The sequence below is a fragment of the Hyaloscypha bicolor genome (assembly GCF_002865645.1).
Source record: "Hyaloscypha bicolor E unplaced genomic scaffold K444scaffold_92, whole genome shotgun sequence".
Taxonomy (NCBI): Eukaryota; Fungi; Ascomycota; class Leotiomycetes; order Helotiales; family Hyaloscyphaceae; genus Hyaloscypha; species Hyaloscypha bicolor.
The window spans coordinates 589554-608987 of record NW_020194594.1 but is presented as its reverse complement, the minus strand read 5'-3'; the positions used below and the strand labels follow the sequence as shown (position 1 = coordinate 608987).

Sequence of the window (19434 nt, the reverse complement as noted above, 5' to 3'; positions counted from 1 at the left end):
AGGAGGGGAATGAGGGATATGGAGAATGCAGCGAGGGTGACTATGACGATGACGAAGATAATGAGAGCAGCGATAAGGAAAGTGACTCTATGGGCACGAACGAGTCTCTCGATGGGAGATCCGGTGATGACAATAGCTCTCGAATGCAAAAAGGGAAACCTCAAGGCTCAAGTTTGATCAGCCGGGAGATCAAACAACAAGAGAAACCTAAGAAACCAGCGGACGCTGCTTTCGCACCAAGGTGTGACAAATACCCTCTCTTGATGTACGCTGCCTCTAACTGGGATTCACATCTACGTTCATATCACCAGGACCCCCTGGTTGTTCATCTGTCACACAAGTTATTTGACCCCCGCAAGCCATACCAGTTTTTATGGTGGTCTTATGCTTTCCAATCTGATGCACGATTCGATACGTGGGAGAGAAATTTTTCAGACACGGTGACCTTGCACTGGGCGGCTCTTCTCTCTCGGCATGAGGTTTGTTCGTGGCTTCTTAAGGAAGGGAGCGATGTGAATCGCATCTCTGAGCTCGGCTCCCCCTTGGATTGCGCTATTCTTGGGACAACAACTCTCTGGAGATTTGATGAAGGTGACTTGATCGGTCGGATGGTGGACAATTTCGATTCTGACGTAGAAGCCGAACATTTTTCACGGTCCACTGCCACCACTGTTCACCATCTCCTACGCGCAGGAGCTAGGGTTGATAAGATTACGGATCCAGATTTTGCTGTTCATCCTCTCAAGATGGCATTGATCCTTGAGTGTGACAATCCTGGGTTGATCTCCTACCTTTTGGATGCAGGGGCATTGATAGATGAACCTATCCTTGAGCTCGTCGACGAATTTCTTGCAAATCACCTCGATGGTGTATCAAACGCCACTGTTCCCCGTGGAATTCAAGCTATATTTTCGGGCACGGCGTCCCAAAATGTTTCTTCTGCTGTTCGACCATTGTATCAAAGGATATCGCGTCAATTATCCGCGCTAGAGGCAGAAAGTGATCTATCAGAGCAACTTGGGGCCCAATTTGATATAGAGGAGGCCAGGCAAGACTTTCTACAAGCTTCAGAGCACGGTGTGTGCAGAAGTGTGTCCTCTCTAATGTCCTCCCTGCGAAAACTCGACCCGGAGGGTGCGGAGTTAACACTGGCCTTGGGCCTTTTGCTTGCTTTACATAACAACCACGCAGATGTGGTATGTTTGCTTCTGAGTAACGGCTTAAACCCGAATGAGGTGGACGCCGATGGAAATTCCTCTGTCCACAGATTTTTGATTACGCACGTGGGCAACGATGTCAGAATCACCATTGAAAACATCAAGAAACTTGTCGAATACGGAGCGGACCTGACAATGCGGAACAATAGTGGCGAGTGTCCACTCCATATAGCAGCAAAATCCGAACACGACGGTCTTTTAAAGGCAATTTTCGAGCTCGTGGCTGCCGATACTACGCAATCACTTCTGGCTATCATCAATCCTAGCCTCTTGCAGTATGCTATAGCATGGGGCTGTGACGAAAATGTGGAACTTTTGGTGCAGAAATATCATACCATCAATCCAATTGACCATCAATCGAAAGATGGCATGTCTCTCATAACCCTTGCCGCAAATCGAGAGACAGCACTTGCCGTACGCCTTCTCCACCAGCGAGGCCTGACAACCAGCAATGTCAGTGCAGATGGATCGTCGGTGCTATTCAGTGCAACAGGAAGCCCAAGCGGAGATGCATTTAACTTCTTAATGGGCATCGGTGCCGTTGATAACTCTTCTCGGCTCGATGGTAAAAAAGCCATTCACGAGGCTGTCAAAAGGCACTGGCCCACCTCCAGCTCTAAACTTGCTACTCTATTGCGAGCGGGGGAAGATCCGAATACTCAGACATCTGATGGGTCTACACCACTAACACTCGCTGCCGGTAATCTGAATATGGAAAAGCTCCAGCTGCTCGCTGAACATGAAAAAATCGACATTAATTGCAGAGATAGCCGGGGCATGACACCTTTGATGATTTGTTCTCAGAATCTGGTTTTCCGACGGCCGGACCACGGGCTGAGCGACCGGCGACACCTTGTTCCAGGCATTGAGTGCCTGATCAAGCACAAAGCTGATGTTGCTCTTGTTGATTCCAAAAATGAAGGGACGGCCCTCCACTACCTCACTTGGGAAGGCATCACATCCACCTCCTTCGATATTGTTAAACTCCTAGTTGCCTCAGGTGCCTCTTTATATTCCAGGGACAAATTTGGATTAACGCCCTTTGAGTTTCTGTTCAGCACCTGTACCAAGTCAGGGCGTAAAGCTCGATCTTTCATCCGGTCGGAAGATTTCACCCCGAACAATGTCCTTCGCTTTATTATCAACAATGCTTGCGATCATCTGAACGATTATCTGAGTGTTGGAATACCGCCATTGAATTTTGCACTTAAAAATAGCGAAAATACCGCAGTGGAGCTTCTACTGGCAAAGGAGGAGGTTAGCGTTGATATTAGGAGTAGAGACAATGACCAACTTACCGCCCTAGAGGTCGCTGCATCCTCGGGCTGTGCAGAGGGTATTGCTCGAGCACTTTTATCTCGTACCGATAACCCCATGTCTACCCTTGATCCTCTCAGAGGGTACACACTCCTGCACTTCGCAGCTTGTGACCTCGAAGACCAGCAGATGTTAAGGATATTACTTGAGCGCGGTGTCGACATTGAAACTTTGAACAAGGCTGGCGAGACAGCACTCCATACAGCGATACTCAAGAACAACCTCGCAGCAGTGAGGTCATTGCTCGCAGCAGGCGCCGATGTCGCTGCCGTTTCAGGGAGTTCGGCAAAGTGCTCATTATACTTAGCTGCTGATGCTGGAAACCTCCCGGTTGTAGAGGCTTTGATCAGATTCGGCGCTGATATAAATACCTCGTCCACAGATACAAAATCAACAGCATTGCACATTGCCTCGAGACGGGCTCCGTGGGGCTTAATATCATTTCTAATACGACATGAGGCAAATATCGATGGACGAGATATTACGGGAGCAACACCCTATCTCGTGGCTGTCAAGGCAAATCGGTGGGATATAGTTCGGAAGTTCGTCAAGACGACTGCCGACCTGAGTGCAACGGATTTCGATGGACTGGGAGCGATACATTACGCAATTATGGCTGGGTCCGTACCTGTTGTAAAATTCTTTCAGAGACACGGCATATCCTTAAGCCAAGATATTAGGGACCATGATGGCAACTCCCATGGAAATACACTCACTTGCGCTTGTATATTGGGGAGCATTGATCTCTTTCAAACAGTCTGGGAGAACGGAGTTACGGATTGTACCAACGACTATGGATGGGGACTGGCACACTTTTCTGTACGAGCACAGGTCGAAGGCGTCCGGAATTTGCTCCTGTCACAGAATGTCTGCTGGACTCTGAACACAGCATCAGTAACCTTCCAATCGAAACCGAATGTCGACTGGGCTCCGAACACAGCAGCATTAACTTTCCACTCGAAACTTCCAAGCTCTAGAGATATCCAGGGTCTCCTGCCTCTTCATGTGGCAGCTGCTATAGGAAATGATGCAGCACTCAACTTTCTCAGCCATAATAAGCTCATTCCCGATATGGATGCTATTACCACAGGGGTTGAGGGTTACTCTTCCCTACATCTTGCTACAACATTCAATCGACTAAGCTCGGTCAGTCTCTTAGCGAGGTTAGGCTCAGATATAAATCTCAAAGCCAAGGTCGATGAAGAGACAGCCCTCCATATTGCTGCTCGACTGGGATTTGTTGAGATTGTTAGTGCGCTCCTTGAAATGGGTTGCCAACCAAATCCAGTGGATGCCAAGGGTATAACACCCGAGTTTCTAGCTATCGAGAACGGCCCCAAGAAATTGGAACAATCCTAGGCAGGCATCTCGACTCTTTAGGTCCACAACAAGAGGCCAAAGAAGACGCAGATTTGAGCGTTTCAGTACTCAGAACAGGTCGAGGGAAAACTTGGTGAATTTCAATTGCTCAAGGCGCGCACATTCGAAAACTTATGACTTAAGACGTTTTAATTTATGCTATATATAACAGCGAATCTTTAGAAGAATCAAAGAGATTATTGACAGAAAATAAGAATCACAGTGTTTATAGTCTAGGAAAGCCTTTGCAAAGGCTTCTATAGTCATGTAGTTCGCGTAAAAGCGTCAATATATATATATAAATTATAATAAGAGAGGTGTGAATAGCTTTGATTATTGTATTAATTAATTAAAAGATATAAGAATTAATTGTAAACCAGTTCGTTATTTTATGATATAAAGAAGAAATATAATCCGTATATACCGATTGTGTGATGGCTGCTTGCGGAGTAGTCAAGATTCATGACAGGTAAGCGGCGGAAGGGTCTTAGCGAGCCCGAGGATCTGTCGGGAGTGCTGACTTGCTGATTTCTCTCGTCGAGATCGATACACTCTGCTCATAAGTCGATTGATACAGAACAAAACACCTCGGAAACTTGAGGTTATAACCTCTATTTTCTAAGGGGTTTCGCTTTGCGCTAAATTAGATTATCTTTGTCATGATTTACGTATCCTTGTAACGACGCACGAGCTCACGGGCAAAGAAGAGGCGCAAAGGAGCACTTTCAGAGGCTAATCGGAGCAATCGCATAGGTCTGATACTAAGGAGAATCTAAAGATAAAGAGAGAAAAGAAGAAGAGAAGAGGGAAACGCCATATGGGCCCGTAACCTCCTGACCAGAAGATTACACGTCCGAATCGGGTCTGGCCCTGAGGCTAATAGCCGGTGCCCCTCCCACGCGCTTCGCTTGTGGTCGGGATAAGCAAGTGTCTCGTTTAACCAAGTGTCCCATCGAGATTTTAGCCGATTCTTGATTTTTGGTACGTATCGCATACAAAATCAAGCATATTTGCAATGGAATTTAAGGATACTAGTTATAAAAAATATAAAGCTACCTAGAACTATATAAAATCGGCATTCGCTTATATACTATTAATTGAGCCCGCATTACTCTCTATATCTAAAGAGTCTAGAATAATAAGGGGGAGTGGACTTGAGTCTATATACTCTTCCACCCTCTCCTTTTAATGCTTCCGTTTAGTAGTATTAATTACTATATCCTTATCCCCGTTAATATTAATAAAGGTATTTGGTGCCTCTAGCCGATCGGGGGCTAGATTACTAAGGGATGCCGTAAGCTGGCGAATTACGAGCTATAAATCAGGGTAAAAGTCCTCCTTATAGCGAGCTCGTTCGATAATCGTAGGGTATTTATTAGGTTCGCGAATTAGTGCCATATCCTCTACTAGAATTAGCTTATTCTTTAGTTAATACTCTATAATTCTAGCTAGTCTAGCTTTCTCATCCTTGCGAGCTTGAATCCCGGCGTCCTTGAGCTGATTTTTAGCTCGATTTACGGCAGTAGCAAGCTTCTTTTTAGCCTTGCGAAAAGCTTCTCTATTATCTTTCTCCTTCTTCTCTTTAATCTCTATATAAAGCTCTGCTATACTAGTAGATGGCCCTCCCTTATATGAGCTTTTATAGGACTTCGCCTTGCGATTATACTCCTTACGAAGCTTTATTTGGAGAGCCTAGTACTCTATTATCTGGAGATAACTTTTTTGCAGTTAGATATTAACCTTTTTAACTATAGCTATCCAAGTTTCCTTTGAATTTTCTGAAAAAGTAGTAGGATTATAATCTGCAAGTGCCCTAAGGGTTACGGCTATATTCCATACTTTATTGGGGCGAGTAGGTAATAAAGGGGGAAGATCTAAGCTCTCCTCTTCCTTAATCTCCTTAATTAATCTCTTTTTCTTTCCATATAATTATATCTTTTTGATTCTAGCTTTATAACTAACGGGCCATATACCAGAGCTCTCAAAGGCGTTCTTAATTATATACTTTTATATTATTTATATACGAATCAGGGTAAGATTACGGAAAAAGGAGGTAATTATATATTTAAAATCGAGAGAACGGAGGGCTATATAAATCGCCATTTTATAATAGTGCTTCTAGGGGCGGAATATACTAATATTAAGTAGTTAAAGGACGTATATTAAGTAAGAGGGAAACCAGAATAGCTTAATATTATATTCCCCGGCCTTTAATTAAAATGGTTTATAGACGTGCGATTTATAACTATCTAGGAGAAGGATTTTCCAAGGTTTGTCTGGCTTAGCTCTTAAATACTTGATTAAATAATCGAGGTATTTTATAGCTATATTATTATTTATATATCCGGTAGATATATACTTAATATACTCTGTCCCAATCAGGTTTTCTAATACCTAATTATCCATAATCTTCTTCCCAGAAGTAATTATAAATAGCGGAAGAGGTTTACAACTATTTGCATAAATAGTCTCGATTATCGTAACTAATTTGCGATTCTTAGGGCTGGCCGTATATAGCTCTTTTACCTCTATAGGTATAATTACGTACTTACTAGTAGGGTAACTAATACGTACTCCTGACTCGTCTATATTCAGAACGTTCTTTTTCTTTATAATATAAAGCTCCTCTAGAATATTATAATATTTCTGAAACTATATTCTAATATCCTCTTCTATATAGGACTCGAGTCATACGTATGCAATTGGCTTTGTTTTAATTATATGAAGTATCTTGTGGTTCCGTATCTAGAGGCTAAACCAAGTAGCCGAAGGGGGTGGTTTTGGGGGAGATTTAGCCTAATTACATTAGATATATTATTAGATTTAAAAGAAGCACTTATAGCCTTTAAGTAGGTAATTGCAGCTTGAACTATCTAATATATAGCACCCAAACCAGCCTCCCATTGCTTGTAGTAATATTGCCGAATCGCCTTCTCCTGTGCCTCGTTCAGGATCTTATTATTACTACTATACGTATTATAAAGTCCTTGGGAGTTCCTCTTCTTATTACGCTCGCGGAGTACCGATTTTCGCAAAGAAGCTTTCTTAATGTGATATATCCTCATAGTAGTAATTACTGAATTATCGTCGTTCTCAAGGCACTATTCGCAGGCCTTATTAAAGATACGGTGGTAATTAGCTTCCGTAGTATATAGATAATAGAAATACTCCCAGGATATCTCCCTAATCCTGGTAGAATTAAATAAAGGTATACCCATTTTTGGAATCTTTATACGTAAATTGAATAATGAATTGGTTAATAAGTTAGGCCAAACGCGTAATTACAAGACGCGTTTTTTGGTGAGGATCATACGTAAATTTTAGGGCGCGCATTTTCTCGATAGGACACTTGGTTAAACGAGACACTTGCTTATCCCGACCACAAGCGAAGCGCGTGGGAGGGGCACCGGCTATTAAGCTGCGCTGGGCTAGGCGAAGCGACGTCCCGTGACAAATCTACTCTAGCTCGGCCCTCGCGCTGGCAGCCAGCGCTTTGGCAGACTCGAGCTAAGGCCTCTTCCGTGAAATGAACCCCTGATATAAAGCCCACGAGCTTTTAATGACTCTCCCAGGCAGAAAAAACATCCGCATTCTCACCCGTGTGCCTCTCCCGTATTTCCCGCGCGTGCGCACTAAGTCTCTGGACGTAGAGGACGCCCCGCTCCTTCGCCGCGGCTGGGCATTCTAGGAGCGGCTACTGTCCCCACGCGTTCTTTACTTCGTAGCTAACGAGCTCGTGTGGAAGTGCATAGAAGGCATCGACTGCTAATGCCGCGCCCACGACTTCGGCACAGGAATTAAGTCGTCGCTTAACTCGATCCTGCGCGGGGAGCCCGGGAGTAGCGACAACTAGCCCAAGTTGGCGGCCATGGAGTGGCTTGAAATCGTTAAGGACTACGGGAAACTGCTATTGACGTCCCGGGAGGATAAGCTCGCTGCTATCTCCGGCGCTGCTAAGCGCACCCGCCAGTTTAACGTGGGCGACGAGTATGTCGCTGGGTTCTGGAAGGAAGACCTGCCGCACGGCCTGGCCTGGATCTGTGACGAAGCTGCCCCAAATGCCCGCCCGACGCCATGGACGGCACCGACGTAGTCGTGGGCCTGCCTCGACAGCCGCATTAACTTTATCCAGCTTTAGATTGTTTATCGTTCGGCCAATCTTGGTTGTGTGATGACTAAGATCGGGCTAGGGGGAGGTATTATGCCACCAGGAGCCAGATATCGGGAATCGAACCTAACCTACTAGATTACTCGCACCCTTTATTTTAGTTTAATAGCTGGCCAAGTATAGGTCTCGACTCTATATAATAAGGAGAAGTCATATACTCGGTCTACTATATCTTATATTATCTTAATTTCTAGTATTCCTATTCTAATTCTGACTCTATTTCCTACTTTATATCTCTGTCCGGTCCTAGATAGTTAATCCCGTCCGCCTCAGGTTTAGAGTCTTCCTCTCTTATACTCGGGATTCTCTATAGGAACCTCGGCCTGCAGATAATACTTAGTTATAGCAGGGGTTCTCTCTATCTCTTCTCAAACTTTATTAGATTTATTTCCCGGTCTTAATATCTCTCTAGTATATAAGCTACCCGGTTTACTAGAATCTGGTTCTTAATTACTTCTCTATAATTATTTCTGGCTATACCTGGTTCTTATAATCTATAATTAGATATAAAGAAGTATAATAGAAAGTCTTTCTAGATATACTATATTATAGTTTAATAGAGAATTTTCTACCTTCTATTTTTAGGATCTTTTATTCGAAATAGGCTAAAGGCTATAAGAATAATAAGCTTATTAATTATTTTCGAAAGAATAAGCCTAGTTTCTTATTCTATATTCCCTAGATCTATTAGAGTTAGACTAAGCTTTTCTTAGACTGCCTTTATAACTATATACTCTAGCTATATATATTATATTATTAGATCTATCTTATAAATTAGATATATTTAGAGCTTTTTTACTAGCTAGTTTAGGTTTTTTCCTATTCTTATTCTATTATATAAGAAGTATTATATTAGATTACCTATTTTAGAAACCCTAAACTTAGTACTTATTACTTTCTATAGCTATCTCGAACTTTTAATTATTCCAGTTAGCCTTTATAATACTATAAGTAGCCTTATAATTCTATTACTAAAATTAATACTTAAGAGTTTCTAATCTATTAGTATCTTATATACTTTTATAAATCCCTAGATTTAAGGGCTTTTCTTTTTATTCTTTACTTTATACCTAAAGATAAAGCTTAATTAAAATTAAGTTAGATAGATCTAGTTCTATACTCTTATTCTCAAAAAGGCCCTCTATTTCTTAGGAAAGTTCTTTATAATTTTCTTAATACTTTTCTTAATATTTAATCTTTATATTATTATAAGCCCTTCTAGAATTATTAGTTCTACTTCTATAAAGTTTCAGATATTCTCTATTACTTTCTTATCTCTAGCCTATATCTTTTCCTATATATCTAATTCTTATAATCTAGGTCCCGAACCTATTATTCGAGTAATTTATAAGTAATACTAGAAATATATATTTAGTATATTATAGACATCTTTTAGTTCTCTTATAATAGTAATTATAATAAAAGCTATAAGCTCTTTTTACTAGCTTTAGATAAAGGCAAATTCGTGGAATATAATTAGTTTGGGATATAGTTACTAGATCCAGAATATATTAATTATTTTATAAATTAGTTATAAGGCTATTTTTATTTAGACTTCTTTAATAATTAATTCTTTAGTAATTTGGGCCTATACTAGCTAAAGTATTTATATTACTCTTATTACTATAGCTATAGCTAATACTATTATTATAGTATTTAAGTTAAAGTAGCTCAAGATCCCGTTCTCTTTTAGGAAACATATATATAAGTTCTTAATTACTTCTCTAATAACTTCTCCCTATATTATAATATAGTATTCTCGCTCTAGTTTCTTATAAATATCTGGTTCTAGATTCAGGAATTATATAATAAATTAAATCTTTAATACTATTAGGGAGTTTATTACTGGAATTTAACTTTTTAATAATAGGTAAAGTTTTCCCTATTACTTTTATATAATTTTAAACTTCTTAATTATTCTTTCCTAAAATTTCTTTATCTATTACTTAATATCCGTTTCTATAGAGATCTTAAGATACTTATATAAGTATTTCGGAAAAACTATTTATATTTCTCTAACTAATATATAATATATTAAGCTAATCTTTAAAAGAAAGAATTTTCCTTAGTTAACTTTTATAACTATAGCCTAGTAATATATATTAAGTATTTAGAGGAATTTAGTAGTTTTTTCTTAGTTCCTTAGAATAATAGTAGTAGTATTTATATATATAGTAGTTTTTATTATCTTTATTCTAGCTTTTACTTCTATTATACTTTTCTTATTTACTATCTTATATATAATAGCTTCTATTATAATAATAAAAAGTAGGTAGTTAATAAAGTCTTTTTATCTTATTTTATTCCAGATCTTAATTCTTCTATTTCTGAATTTATTTATAAATAAACTTATAAAAGCTTCTTTATATAGTACTTTTAGCTATTTAATAAATTCAGGCGAGATTCTAATAGTTTTTATTACTTTCTAGAGAAATTAGTAATTTATCCGATTATAGGCTTTCTCTTAGTCCAGAAATAGAATATAAATACTATTACTTACTTCTCTTATTTCTCTATACTTTATAATTATATCTTGAATTATTTATATATTATTATTATTAATTAGCTACTTAATTAGAAATACTAATTACTATTTTCTAATAATCGGATTTAGAACTCAAATAAGCCTTATTATTAGTATTTTAGTATATAGCTTATAGTCTATATTTATAAATATAAGAGGCCTATAATTAGCTAGTAATAGAGAATTATTCTTTTTATATAAAAGTATAAGTATATTTTCTATTTATTTATCTAATAAGCCAAGCTCTTAGATTTTATTAAAGAAACTATATAGTATTTATATTATTAGTAGATTATTATTCTCTCTATTTATAGCAATTTTTAGAAGTATTTTATAGAGCTTATATAATAAACTATTAATTCCGGGTAACTTTCCCGAGGCTATTCTTTATATAAATACCTTTACTTCCTATATTAGAATTAGTTTTTTAAGCTATTTTACCTTAAAATCGGGTATTTTCTTTTTTAGATACCTAAATATCTCTTTTCTAGTAGCCTTCTTAATCCGCCTCTTATTATATAGGGTTTTATAATAGGTTATATAGGTTTTAAGAACTTTCTCTAGTTCTATTTTTATATTCTCTAAATAGTCCTTAATTACTTCTATAGCTTTATTTGAGTTCCTTTTAATTCTTATATAGAACTCTTTTATAAGTCTTTTTTCTAGTATTATATTTTTAGTTATAGTATTATAAATATAATTCTTATATTCTTTCTAGTTTAGATACTTTTCCTAAATATTAATAAAGCTTAGTTTATTCTCAAGTTTATAGCTAATATATTTAGAGAACTCTCGTTTTCTTTATAGCTTATATTTTTATCTCCCGATTCTAGTCTATATTATACGGGTTTTCTTCCTTAATTACTTCTTTTCTTTCTTTATAAACTTCTATATTATAGCTTTAAAGCCGTTTTATTCTTTTTAGAAGTTTCTTATTAGTAGAATATATAATTTATTAATAATAAAATCTCTAACCTTCTTTCTTTTTAGGAGTCTTGAGTTTAAATACTATTATTTAAAGCCTCTAGATATTAGAAATAGAAACTTAATTCGAATATTAATAGCTCTATAATTAATATTAAGTTTTATAAATTAAATATTCTAGTCTATAGATAGCTTTATCTAATTTCCTTTTATATAGATTCTATTAATTCTTAATATTCCTGTTCTTTTTTCTTCTTATTTTAGCTTTTAGTAAAATATATAAGCTCTAGAATTAAGGTATTATTATTTTTACTCGTTTACTATCTCGCTTTCTCGTTTACTTAAGGCTTTTATTAGCCTTTTTAAGGTATTAATATATTTAATATTATTTCCTTTTTAGTTTCTATAATTAATTAATCTTACTAGGTTCTAGTCTCTAGTTATTATATTACTATTTAGGATATAGTTTAGGTTCTATATTCTTTTAATTTCTTCTTTAAGCTAGTCTAGCCTTTTTTTTATATTTACTAAAATATAAATATTTAATATAATTAGATTCCTATTTTTATACTTTACCTTATAAATTAGTATTTTCTTGTCTATATTCTAATAAAAAACATAATCTCTATTATTCTCTAATTCGGATATTTATTAGATAGTCCTATAATTAATAATTATAATAGTTTCTTCTTATTTCCCTTTATAATTTATAGTAATACTTATTACTTTATATTAGGCCTCGAGTTTAAAAGCTATTTTCTTACTAAAACATATCTCTTAAATTATTATAATATTTATATTTATATTTTATATTAGATTATATAAGTTACGGAATCTAGCTAAATTATTTAGTATTTATATATTAATAGAGGCTATAGAAATACTATCTAGTAACCTTCTATTATAGTATCTAGTAACTACTATAGCTAGCTAGCTAGAGAAAAATAGAATATAAGAAATACTAAAAATAGGTCGGGATAATAAATAATCCTATAGAGTATTTCTTTAAGTAATTACTTATAGATCTTATATTTAATCTTTAATAAGTTCCTAGCTAAGAATTTATATAAAAACCTATTCTTTTTCTCTTTTATCTCAGAGAAATATATCTTAAACTCTAAAATTTCTAGCGGTTATAAGAACTAAATTACTATAGCCGCCTTTCTTATATTTCTATAATACTAGAGCCCGAACTAAAACTTGATTCTTAGGCTTAGATTTAGTTCCAGAAGCCATATTCTAATATATTTAATTATTATTTCTAGTAAGATATTATTAGTTCGGGAAATAATAAAAGTTTTTATTTTAGTATTTCTATAAAAGATATTTAGACTATTTACTTATTACTATTACCCTACTAGTAGTTTATTTTATTAAAAAATTTAATATACTTATAATTCCTAAATCTTATAATTTAGCTAGTTTTATTATTTCGGGCTATAAACTAAATAGCTTCTATTTTTTTTATTTAGTTCTAGCTCAAATATTTTAATTATTTCTCTTAAGGTAACTTTTTCTAGCCCTATTTCTCTATTCTTTATATTTTTTGACTTTTTTAAAAGATATATATAAATATAATAACTATTTATATATATTAATATCCTTATTTTTTCTTTAGTTACTTTAGCTAGTTCCTTTCTTATTTATCTAATATTGAGTTCTAATCTTAATAGCCTTAATATACTTATTTCTAGTAAGCCTTTATATTTAGGGAAAGGTTTACTAGTAAAGAACAGGCATTTATTTCCTTTTCTTATAAGTACTATATTTATTAAAGGTTTTATATTAGACTTCTTTTATAATTCTACTAATAAAGAGCTAGGCTTTTTAGTTATTATTAGAATATAACTTCTTTTATAGGCTGCTTTTATTTTATTTTTTAGAATAAAGATTCTTATTTCAGAAAATATTATTTTTTATCTAATACCTACCTAAAGCTCTAGTATTTTCTTATTAAGCTAAAGAAAAGTAGGTAGTAAGATTTCGGTATCCGAGTTATTTTCTCTATAATTCTAAAGAAACTAGATAAGTTCTTAATTAGCCCATATTTAGGTAATAGTTTCTGCTATCTTTAAGTTCAAATAATAGATATATCCGAGAGAATTAATAAAGGAATTAGGGCTTTATCTAAGGATACTAATAAAGAGCCTTCTCTATCTAGGTTCTTTATAGATAGCCTAGTAATTATTTTCTCTAGCTTTATAGCCCTGCCCTTTCCTTTATTCTTTTTATACTTATATCTCTTTTTTTTTTGTTTTCTTTATTAGAACTACTTTATTAGTAGGTTTTATTACTATTATCTCGGATATATTTATAGTAAAAGTAATAGAAGTGAGATTTTTAGCTAGTAAAGAGAATCTTTACTATTTCTCGGATTATCTTTTCTTTTAAGCCTTTTTTATTTCTTTCTTATCTATATAGCTTTTAGTATTAGTAGTCTAATTAGTTAAAAATATAAGAATTAAGAGAATTCGTTTACTTTATTTACTAATACTGCCTATAATAGTACTAGAACTAGTAGCTTTAGTTCCTACTTTAGTATTATTAGACTTGCTTTAATTTATTTCCTATAATTATTCTATAAGTATCTTTTTACTTATTAATTTATTAGTCTAATTCCTAGTTTCCTGCCTACTAGCTAAGTTTTTAAAAGAAGCTCCGTTTTTACTAATATTACTTTAGTTATAGCTTAAATTAGTTATTATAAAATAGCAAGAAATAGTAATTTATATAAGTAGTTATCTAATTAAAAGAAGCTCTAAAGGAAGCCTCTGGATCTAGCTAAATAAAAGAAGCCGCTAAGTAAGTAAAGCTAAGCTTCCTGGTACCCGTATATATAATATACTTTCTAGAGGCTTCTAATTCTATATATAAAAGAAATAGCTAGTAAAGTACTTTTATGAAATACCCTTAGCTAAAAAGAAGTATATATATAGTAGTCTATCTCTCTTAATTAAGAGCTAAGAAACCGTTATTTCCTAATGCCTTATATTAAGCTAATAGAACCAAAAGAGGTAGGAAGCAGAGTATTCCAAGATATTACTAGTAGTATACTCAGTTCCCAAAAAAGCCTAGCTCTAGCTCCGGATAGCTTTATAAGCCCAAAGCCAGGAAACCATATTATATATACTATTAGTATTTAAAATACCCTAGTAGCTTCGTTTCTTTCTTTATCTAACCCTTTTTCTCAAGCTATTTATATAGCTTCTTGTATTCCTTTATTATAAGACGTTCTCATATATCCTTTAATTACTCGTTTATAGGCTATAGATTAAGCTTCCTAGTACAGGAACTAGTAGTTACAAGCTCTAGAATAGAGTAGTTAATAGGCTTCTATAGGTGCTTTTCTGCTCTTGTTTCCTTATAAGAATATAAGTAGTCTTACAAATCAGATCGCTTAATAAGAGAAGTAAAGATCCCAAATAAAGAGTATTTATTTTACTAAATCAGGGCCTTAAAGATCCTTCCGTATTACTAGAGTATATAAACGGGTTATTTAAGTATATTAGCCTTAATTACTAAAGCGAGTTACTATACTCCCCAAATAGGTATAAACTTAGCTGCTACTACTTAAAGAAAATCCTTAATTACCAGGAATCCTTTGACTTCTATAACTCGGTAAGTTTGAGCTCATATAAGAGCTTAATACTAATTATTAATCTAGGCTTTAGAAGATTCTGAACCGATTCTGCTATAGTCCAGAATTCTGTTATAATCCTCTCTTACTTATTTCCGTATATTGTCTTCTAATAATTGGAATTTATTATAAAGAGCTCATATAATATTTTAAAGAGAGAGCCTTTACTAGGAAACGAGTAACTTAAGGTATGGTATGAGTAGAGCCGGTTTAATTATATAGCATACCTAATCCCAGATATTCTGATACCGAGAGCTTTATATTAACTAATTCGATTACTTAATAATATACTCCTTAAGCTTAAACGAGTATTTTTCCTTAATATTATTAAAACGAGCTGGATATAGAACTCTTAATTATACTCCCTTTTCTGCTTCTGGCCTCCTATTCGTATCTCATATTACTAATAGAGTATTTTATTCGATATTCGATTACTTAATTATTTAATTAATTATAAGAGGTGGGGGGGCTCTATAGAGAGCAAGTAAAGAGCTTCTGAAGTATCGGAATTAATGAGGTACTATATATTTTGAAAGATAGAATTGATTTTAAGCTCTATATACTATATAGAGAAGCTTCTGCAATTAGTAAGGTATATATTGGAGACTAGTAAAGCTACTATTCTAAAGAGAGAAATAAAGGATAAGAAAAACAGGTAAAACGTATTCTTTTAGCGGTTATAACCATAGTAAGAATAACCCGTAATTACTAGAATACTTACTAATTACTAATAGAGATATATAGCTAGTATACCGGGCTTATAACTATTGCAAAATAGCAAGGAATAGTAATTTGTATAAGTAGTTATCTGATTAAAAGAAGCTCTAAAGAAAGCCTCTGGATCTAGCTAAATAAAAGGGGCCGCTAAGTAAGTAAAGCTAAGCTCCCTAGTACTCGTATATACGATATTAGTAAATTTCATATTAATATTATTAGTATTAGATAGATCTATATTTAAATATAGTTATATTATTATTAATAGGTATTCTATAGTTATATTATTATTAATAGGTATTTTATAGTTATATTATTATTAATAGGTATTCTATAGTTATTTAATATCTCTATATATTTAGGACAAGATAAGAATATCTCGGGGTCTCTGGCCAAGTAATTATTTATTATTAGAGTAATAAAATTTTTTCATAGCCCGGAATAATAGTAAGGCTATCTCTAATACTAATATTAGAGGGCCTTAACCTAATTATATTCTCTGAGATATCCGCTCAGAGTTCCGAGAACTTAAAAGATACCGTATTTAACTATTTTATAACCCGATTAATATAATTCTCTTTATATTAGCTATTCTAATAGTTAATCAAGTTATAAGCCCGCTCTATAACCGCGTTAAGGCGTTAAACTTGTATAGGAGAACGTATACTAGCGGTGTGTGTTCCTAGGAAGAGCTTAATTAAATTAGTAATAGCTTCTGCAGGAGGATACAGACCTTTCCAGCTGCTTCAGCTATCCATCAGCCCGTTGAGCTCCCCCCCCGGGCCGCGTTAACTTTATCCATCTTGGGAAGCCTCCTAACCGGATCTACACCACGTTTAACCAGACCGAGCGTTTTACCGCGGGCCCGGACCCGACGGGGCAGATCGTGTATGCGCAGATAAGGTTAGTAATTAGTGGCCCGGCAGCCGATGTGCAGCTAAAATATAACGAGTCAGCTATGCAAGACTCTCCAACCGCTCCGTGCAAGTATAAGTACAAGATATTCCTCGATTTGGAACCCGTAGGGAGGCTTTGGCCCGACTATGCGTTCGGTACCGATGGCGAGGGCCACCTTGTGTCAGATTTGGCATTGGTTTGTTTACTAGTGGACGAGTACACCTCAACTGCAGGATTACACAGCCTCCCAGTCTCACAAGCCACCCCCACATATGTCCCGCAAGGCGCTGTGGCCACTTGGATGGTGCCGCGTAGAAACCCGAAAATACAATACGATATGGAAACACCAATGGCATCTTGGCCGCTACTGGCCTAATCATATTCATACCTAGAGGACTACTACAACCTTAGGGTTCTGGCACATGGCGATCCCTCCAGCTTCAAGAAACTGTGCGGGGAGGGAACATGGTTGGTAGGCCCATTCGTCGGATACGCTTATTTGGTCACTCTTTTGGTGAGGCACCGACGGAGCTGGCGTATCCCATTCTTCGCCCCTACTGAGGCCCACAGCTAGCTAGTCGACAAAACAGAGAAAGCGAGATTTGATTTTCTGATTTTCGATTTCTGATTTTCTGATTTCTGACAACTGTATATACCTGCCCCTCTATTTTTAGGGTACGCCTTACTATTACTCTAGTAATTTAGTATTTATATTACTAAAAGTGCTTTATAATAGTAATATATGGCCTGAACTTATAATATATTAATACTATTAATACCTTATTTAATTATATTAAAATACTATAATACTTTATAAATCTTTTACTATATTATAATACTATTATTAAATAGGCTTATATAAATGTTTCTTATAAAATAATTATAATAAGATTAAAAGATTTATAGAAAATTAATATTAATATTTATATAATTAAATACTAATTATAAGAATGAAATATTCAAGTATATACTCAAATAGCAAATATGCCTTTTCTTTATATATAGATTATAATCCTGTATTATCTAGAAGATATAAATAAGGAAATACTTGAGGATCTTAAGAATTATAATTATATAGTTTTAATTACTAGAGTTATTTATATATATAAGAAGCTTGGTCTTATCTATTATATAATTATAATAGATAAATAAGTAATAGATAAATAATTATTTATAATACTATAAAGTAAACTAAATAATAAATAAGTTATAGGTTATAGATAGTAGTATTTATATATATACTTCTATTAATAAGGTTTACTAGTAATCCGGTTAGCCTTTTTATACTTTACTATTTTACTTTAGTTTAGAAGATTAGAGCCTTATTTACTAATATATTTTATTATTTATAGAGAGAGCTTATATATAATATTATAACTCCTGGATCCCGAGATAATTATATTATAAATATAATAGATATAGTCTAAAAAGGAAGAATATATTATATCTGAGCCAGACTGGATTTAGTTAATTAATAGATATAATAAGCTATTATTATTTAAAATCGAGATATATATTTATATTAATACTTATTTATATAATATTATCTAAATATATATTAGAATCTCTAATTAAACTATCTATTCGGTTATATAATAGTATCTTTAGATTTATATTTAAATAAACTACTATTCTCACTTTTTTAGGGCTAATTAAGGCTCTGAACTCTCTCTTATTACTAAAATACATTTTATATTCTTATAAATAGCTAATTTATTAGTTATATATATAAAGAACTACTTTATTTCTAGAAAAAGTACCGAGAATTAGTAAGTTAAATCCTGGTAGTAAGAGCTTTAGAAAAGCTAGCTATACTAGTAGTATATAAGTAATTCCGTTTCCCTATATTTGTTTTTTATTCTTTCTATTATTAGAAGAAAATATTAGATACTAATAATTATATTACTTTTTATTAAGGCTATTAGGTCTAGTATTATAGTATTAGATTATATAACTAATTTCAATTAGTATATATAGAACTACTTTCAGGAACTAACCTATATTAGGGATTATAATTACTAATACTTATAAAACCGGATTACTTTACTAGTACTTTATATATAGTAGATCTAAAATAAGATATATAGGTTTATAGACTTATAGAATATCTATAGGATTAGAAAAGACAGATCTAGGCCTAATATAATAGCTAGTAAGCCATTTAGACTATATATAAGGCCTTTAGGCAAGATATAGTACTAGGGTTACCCTATAGATATAAAGCTTTATAATATAATTTTTAATAATTATTTAGTTTAAAATAAGTAATATAATCTTATATAGCTTTATATAAATAGTTTACTTATATATTAATATAGATATTAATAAGTTTCTACTAAGAGAAATACTAAAATAGTACTATTAGAAGCTTATATAGGAGATACTAATAGAAATAGTAATTAATTATATATTTAAACTTACTATTAGCTCTAATATATAGTCCGGATATATATAGCTTTAGGGCAGCTACTAATATTAAAAGAGTCCGAAAAGCTAACTAGTAAATATAATACTACTATTATATAAAATAGAATTCTTAAATAAGTTATTCTAATAAATATAAAATATATAAATAATATATAGGCTAGAAGAATACTTATATAGTTCCTAATAGTCTAGAACTTTATCTAGAAATAGTTCTTTATTAGTAATATTTCTAATAATATAGGATAATTAA

General features: G+C 33.8%; 1 protein-coding gene across 1 annotated transcript; it reads right to left on the bottom strand.

Moving 5' to 3' along the window:
* Positions 1-6107: 6107 nt before the first annotated feature.
* Positions 6108-6278, bottom strand: K444DRAFT_532025 (uncharacterized protein; the record flags this gene model as incomplete). The annotated part of the gene is made up of 1 exon (XM_024875044.1): positions 6108-6278. A coding segment is annotated over one exon (171 nt), but the record flags the coding sequence as incomplete, so codon positions are not given.
* Between the last annotated feature and the right edge of the window lie 13156 nt (positions 6279-19434).